The sequence below is a fragment of the Vigna angularis genome, chromosome 6 (assembly GCF_016808095.1).
Source record: "Vigna angularis cultivar LongXiaoDou No.4 chromosome 6, ASM1680809v1, whole genome shotgun sequence".
In the NCBI taxonomy this organism is placed as follows: Eukaryota; Viridiplantae; Streptophyta; class Magnoliopsida; order Fabales; family Fabaceae; genus Vigna; species Vigna angularis.
Genome location: NC_068975.1, coordinates 9,612,581 through 9,620,047, shown reverse-complemented (window position 1 = coordinate 9,620,047; position 7,467 = coordinate 9,612,581). Strand labels below are relative to the sequence as shown.

The following is a 7,467-nucleotide window of genomic DNA, read 5'->3' as shown; positions in this document are numbered from 1 at the left end:
GAAAACGGAGTCAAAAACTTGTTAACCCTCGGCAAGTGTAACCGAATCGTATCAAGTAATAAAACATGGTAAGATCAAGTATCGTTTTCCCAAGAGACTCACGACACTAAACAGTTATGTGATTACTCAACTAATTAAGACTCTAAAGAACATATTTTTGGAATTTTGAATGCAAATGCAATAAAATAAACATGAATGCATGAATGCAATTTGATCAATTGAGGTTAAACACAAGAAAGAATGGATGAAGTTGATGATATTGTTGTTGGGGTTTAGATTTAACCTAATTTACTCTCATGCATTTATAAATTCGTCTTTCTTTTCATTAATGTTAATGTCACTCTCTAAATTACCTTAAACTCAATGTCTTGGTGAAGAAAGCCTATCCTTAATTATGAGTTCATACAATTCCTAGCATCCCTAATAATTAATTCTGAAGCACATAAGCTTAAAGGCAACCAACCCTCAAATCCCTATGTCTAGGCAATACTACTTTTGGGATAATTTCCCTAGTTCTAGATTTCCCCGTATGTGTCCATATCGACAAAATCAATAATCATGACATCGAATGAGTTAAACAATGCATGCTTTGAGCAAAGAGGAAAAACCCTAACAATTAATGAAAGAAAGCATGTATCTTATAAAAGATCTTGAAGAACAAATTCAATACATGAGAGTTTAAGAAGGTTACTTCTTTCCCAACAACAATAAGGTTTAGCCCTCCATCATCATGGAAGAACTAGATGAATAATGGAATGAAAGAATGAAAGAGATAGAAAAACCCGAGAAAGAGAAGAGGAGAGCCGTCATCATCCCCAAATCTACCCCCAAGGGGTGAAAAGTGTGTTTTTGTGCTTAAGCCATCAAAAGATACTAACCCTAGGAAGACTAAAGCCTTATATAGACTTCTAAATATTATAGAAAATTAAGCCCAAGCCCATAAGAATAATAGAAAACGGGTTCAAGCCCAAAATAGATCATAAAAATTACAGAAAATTGGCCCAAAGCCCAATAAAGTGGCGCTTAGCGGTAATTACCGCTCAACGGTAAGTACGTTTCTTCTATTTTGCCCCTCAGCTGCATTTTTACCCCTCAGCGGTGCCAACGGGTCCTTGAAAGTTTTGCTCAGCAGTAATTGGCGCTGAGCGGTACTTGTGACTTCTCTTCTTTTGCACTTTTTGTGTCCTTTTCTGATTCCATCTCTGTCCCACTTCACTTCTTTCATCAAATTCATCTCAAAAACCTGCAAAAACAAGGAAATTAAGCATAAAACCTGTCCAACTCTCTTATTTCCAAAAACATAAGCAAAAGTATGATTCCAAGCTAGTTTTTAGTCATAAAGGTTGTTTTTGATATCAATTTTAAGTATAAAAATAACAGTTTTTCAACCTTGTTTATTAAGAAAGTAGGAAGTCACATTTTGCTTGTTCAAGTATATGTAGATGATATCATTTTTGGGTCAACTGATGATTCTTTATGTGAGGGATTTGCTAATATTATGCAGGGAGAATTTGAAATGTTTATGATGGGGGAGTTAAAATTCTTCTTAGGACTATAGATAGGTTTAATGATAGGTTTAATGATCTTAGACGAGATTTGGGAGTGTTAGATATGTCTTAGGATTAAAATTCATGTCAATTTTGAGTTTGTCGTAAATCACCACGAATAATCGATTAACTGAAGGTAATCAATCATATTTGATCTTAAAAAAAAAGCTTTTGGTTCACAAATAATCGATTATTATAGGACATAATCGATTATCATTGCATGTTCTTCAAAATCTGGGTTCACATGAACAAATAATCGATTATATTCATTGATAATCGATTATCAATGCATATCAGGATACTATTTTGGACCAAATAATCGATTATCACTAGTGATAATAGATTATCAATCGATGCAGGTTCAAAAATATAGTCGTTACAACGTTCAGAAACGACTAGTTTTTCCATTTTCTCTATAAACACCTATCTATAATCGATTAAAACCTCCCACTACACCCAAACTCTGCCAAGATCAAGATTAAACAAGTTTTCCCTCTCTTCTTCATACTGCCTTTCTATACACTCGTTGATTTTTCATGGCTGATGCAAGGCACAAGATGCCCACACGAAGATGTACTGGTGGTGCATCCTTTTCTCGTCCTCGAGCTCCTCCACCTGCAACTCTTGAAGGATTGATCTCCGATCCGGAGAAACAAGCTGAGTTCGCTCACTTTTGGTAGGAGCAACGCATCTTGGGTGCCAAATATGTACGATTAAAATACTATAGATTCTATGGGTTTCAATTTCCAAATTTATTTGCAGCCCAAGGTCTAAAACATCTGGTTGAGCAAAATGGATGTATTTATCCCGACCTCATTAGAGTATTCTACTACAACCTCCGTTATCGTGATGGAATTGTGACTACTAAAGTCAAAGGGGTTCGCATAATTCTTGATGATGACATTTTCAAAAATGTTGCAATGCTCACAATGTGGCATGATCTAGTGAAAGTTCATCTCGACGTTCCGGATTTCAATTACCTTCTTGCATTCCAATCGTTTATGCGCAATCCTGAACAACAATGCAATCGACGACAATTATTGGTGGGTCAATTCAAAGTGGAGGAGAGGATGATCCACTACCTGATTGTTTGGATCCTATGTCCACGTGCCACAAATCATGCTCAATGCTCTAAGCAAGATCTTTAGGCATAATAGCGTTTAACCCTACGTCTGAGTGTTTTGACCTAGTTGTTTTCCTATTTCCTAAGAACCTAAGTGTTTTCCTAAGTTTTTCTATGTTAACGATTCAGGTTCTAAGTTTTGTGTAGGTTTTCTATGTTGGGGATTCAAGTTCCAAGTCCTGTGTTTTCACCCTAAGTTGTTTTTCAATTATTTTCCCGTTTTAATGTTATTTGATTAAACTTCAAAGCATGAGAGCGGTTAGGCACATTGACGATTTTGTCTTAACAAAAGACACTACACTTGAAGAGTATAATACTAAGATATTCTTCCTTATTCTTAATTTTGTGAAAATGTTAAGGGAATATTTTCTCTTATATTATTTATAGTATTTTGTAGAGGTACACATGTACTTTCTATAGGCCTAAATTGGGCCATCATTAGGACTGTAAAAAAAGTCAAGCTATCACTAGGATAGAAGATAATGTATAGTAGAAGTCCCATATCAAGTTAAATAATTTAGTTTTAGTGTAAAATAGAAAGGGCCTTGGTTGGATAGAGGGTTGTGAATTTCCTTGGTTGAGCTTAGTTTTTGCCTTGTTTTTAAGTCTCATTCCTTAGGATGTAAAGAGCAAGGGGTTTATTCATCTATAAATAAGACCTTTGGCCCCTCTTGTAATTCACCTTTGAATAAATTTGAATTGATATGATATTTTGCTAATCATCTTCTCCTCTCTGGGGTTACTAAATGAAAGTATTCTTCTCTTTATTTTCTCCTAAGAGTCTTCCTTGAGAGAGGAAAATTTGAGGTCCTCAAGGAACTTAAAAATTTCAAGATTTTCGTCTTCCAGTGTGGAAGAAGGTGCTTTTAAATTATCTAGTTTTTTATGTCATATTTCAATCTTTAGAAAGATAGTTTTCCTACCCATACACATTAGATTAGATACTACAACACCTTGCAAGGAATACAAGTAATTATTCCTTACACCTTTCATCACAACCATAGATCTCGTCATCACCTTCAACATTTCCTATTCATATTTAAACACATACCTTTTCTTTTGAAGCTCATCAAGGGATATAAGATTGTGTTTCAAGTGGTATAAACCTAATTTCATCAAGCCATCTTTCAATTCCATTGTGTAGATGAAACTCTATGGTTCCAACTCAAGTGATTATATCAGACTTGTTATCACTAAGGACAATTCAACCGCTTTCAAGTGTTGTAAACTTTTCGCAGCATAGTGTAAACTTTTCAAAGTTGTTAGTCATATTATTTCTCTCATAATATAACCTTTTAGTGTAATATTCATTCTTGAAATGGAAACATGTGATACTCAGCTTTTCACTATTAGGAGACCTTGACTTTCACTGCCTTCTACCTTTTCCAATGAACTTTCACACATCATGTATTTAAGTTGAACAAATCCACTTATTTAGTTAATTTTAGGTTCCTATATATACAACATAACTATCGAAATTAACTTCCATAAAATATTAATTAACAACTTCAAACACATGTACAACATTTGCAAAACAAAATATCAATACATTAACAATTGTAGATGCTTTGGTAGAGGCTATGAGGACTAGATGTGTTATTATAATTATCAACTAGACGATCTTAGGAGGTTAGACAATCTAGGAAACCTTATGATAAAACTTTACTTAACCAATTTTCATAATGAGTCTTTAAAAATAATAATGTATATTTTAAACTATGTATCCAAGAATTGTGTTATAGAAAATTATAGTATAAGAACTACTCACACTAGTACAAAATAGGCTTTTTAAGTTTGTTATTTTGGGCTTTTTAAATCTGTTCTACGACAAACTTAGATTCAACAGACTTGAATTTTAAATTTGTTATTGACCGATAGGCTTAAAATTTAAGTTTGTTATTATCCAACCGACTTAAAATTCCCACTCAAAATTTCAAATTCAATCATATATTCCATTGGCACCTCAATCAATGAACAAAAATTTCATCTTTCTTATATAGGTTCCCATACACAATAAAGATCAAATTAGAACATAATATAAGCAATCATCCTCTCAATTAAATTCTTCTTCACAACCAAAGAAATGCACCAATAATCCATTATTCTAATCACATTCTTTACATAATATAATATAAATCAGAAATAAAGAAAAGAAATTGGAGTGAGTACAAAAAGCCCTAAAAATTCTTAACCCTAAAAATCACTATAACAAAAGATTAAAATCTAAAACCCTAAAAACAAAAAAATATCATAATTCTTAATCCTTACAAACAAAGGCAAATTTTTTTCATTTGTACAACGACGACAACACAACACGATGCATTTGCGGCAGCAGTGACAATGATAACACAAGAGGCCACGGCGACAGCGAAAATGCAAGCGACGATGCGAGTGGCAACGCGAGCGGCGACGCCAGTAGAGGCGACGCAAGCGGCGACGCGAGTAGAGTTGACGCAAGCGGCGACGTGAATAGAGGCAACGCAAGTAGCGACAACGCAATGTGAGCAACGACGGTACGAGAAGCGAGTAGCGACTATGCAAGCAGCGACAAAGGTGACGCGAGAGCCAGCAAAGGCAATGGGAACGACGACAACGACAACGACTCGGGATGGGAGACAAGATCTGCGAGGGGGTGGCTATAACATGTGTGCCCTAGGACGCACAGACAGAGAGATCTGGCATGAAGATGAAAGTGTTGGGCGTGAACAAGTGTAGAGGAGGCGCACGAGGGGAGAAAGTGGAGAAAGAGAAAGTGGAAGAAGAAGTGTTGTGTGCTCTATGATGAAAAATTAGGTTAAACATGAATTTAAGTTTAACTCATATAAAATTAAAGTCTTGTTTTATTTTGAAAAGACTTAAAAATTAATTTAAGTATAGTAAAAAACTTAACATATACATAAATTAAATTTGTTTGTATTTTAACAGATTTAAAATCAAAATTTAAGTCTGTTACCAAATTAACATACTTAAAATATGAATTTTAATTTATAAAATTGTCACCGCATATTTATTAAGTCTGTTATTATAAAAACATACTTAAATTGGGAGACTTAAAAAGCCTATTTTAAACTAGTTTCAAAATCTAGAGTCACTGTACAAAGTATCCAAACATAACAAAAATTCCAAACATAACAAAAATTTAGTATAAGATTAATCAAAATGAGAAGATCACTTTTATCTCGTCAAGATGAATGAGAAATTGAAAAGAAAATTAAAATAATAAAGAGTTTTTAGGAACTTATTATGAAAAATGATAGGTTAAAATGGATCCTTAGTTCTCTAACAAATGGTATATGTGGTCAGACTCTAGAAGAGATTATAATCGGAGGAATGAAATTAGAGAGAAGGCACAGAGGAATTCTAGAGAAAATGAAATTAACCCAATAGAAGAGTGGGAGTGGGATTTTACAAATTAATTTTTAGTTCATAATATTCATTTTAACGTATACTATATTATTCTATTGTTTCTTTTTTACAGATTTGTATCAGGTGACACCGTTGAATTAGTCTTTGGAGCATCAATTTTGACTACTTTTCAAACAACTACCATCATCATATCACTACCAAAAAATTATGAACAGAACTGGTCCCGTACTGAATTGAAGTACGTATTTGTAATGTATGAGTGTACAAATTTCAAAACTCTCTACTTCAAAACATGAAAACTATCAAGACACAACCTCTGTCTTTTCCTTTTCCTTCCATTCTAAACCTAAAAATCTACACGGTGAAAACCGAACCTTGTACTCCGAAATGGTATCAAGCTTAGGTGACCAAACCTGGTCCTTGGACTTTACAAGCATTTGATAGTGTTTTTTCAACTCGGGAGTGCTGCAGAGAAAGTTGTTGTGAGTGGTGGTGGGGTTGCATCTTTTACCTCTTTTGATGAGCATTGTTATGAACTGAGGCATGACCTTTATGAGTACCCTTCCGTTGGACCCTTTCAAGTACTCAAAAGCGCATTCCCCAAATTTGATAGTGGCCTTGTTAGGGGATGATCCCAAGGACAAGAGTGAAGAGACAGAAATGGTTTTGCATGTGAAGAACTGAATGGGAAGAACGAAATAGGCTTCACCTACCATCAACTCATCCTCTAATGCTAAAGCAGGAATTGGGTGTCCTATAAAGAAGGAATCTGCATGGCAAACAACCTTATCTGGGAACTCAAACATGATCTCACCAGCCACGTGCTTACCCTTCAGACATCTCGTGCTACCATCCCAGAATATAAGTTTCGATGACAACAACGATTCTGATGATCTTTTATGGTGAAAGCATGGAGTCACAGCTGCATTTCCCATTGTACTACGGGTGGAACAAATCTTGAGAGAATATGGTTGTGTTGTTTTTGTGTGTTGAGAACGATGAATATTATACAAAGGGATGATATATGTGTGTATATATATATATACACGGTGAAGAAAACAGTTGACTTTCAGTAAAGTTGACTTTGATGAAGTCTGTAAGTGTTGTTTTTCTGTGGAATGCGTGGAGGGGTCGGTGTGGTCAGGTCAGCTATGCCGGCTTTGAACATTTTAAATTTTTTTTATCTCTTTCCTTCTCCCGTAGTTGTTATACTCTTGTTTGAGACTTACCTTCATATTTATTCTGCTATTATTTTCAAATTCAATTAAAAAGGCTACTGTGATGAAGTCTATAATTATGTGTATAATTATGAGTAATAAATGTTATTAATTGTCTATAAGGTGATGTCAATGTATTTATAGAGATTTATTGGACCTTCATATATATATATATATATATATATATATATATATATATATATATAGATTAGTT

General features: G+C 34.2%; 1 protein-coding gene across 1 annotated transcript; it reads right to left on the bottom strand.

The window, feature by feature from the left end:
- Positions 1-6,143: 6,143 nt before the first annotated feature.
- On the bottom strand, positions 6,144-7,025 carry LOC108341396 (uncharacterized). Its single transcript, XM_017579083.2, has one exon. The coding sequence runs from the start codon at positions 6,969-6,971 to the stop codon at positions 6,339-6,341; it is 633 nt and encodes a 210-aa protein (XP_017434572.2). The 5' UTR covers positions 6,972-7,025; the 3' UTR covers positions 6,144-6,338.
- Between the last annotated feature and the right edge of the window lie 442 nt (positions 7,026-7,467).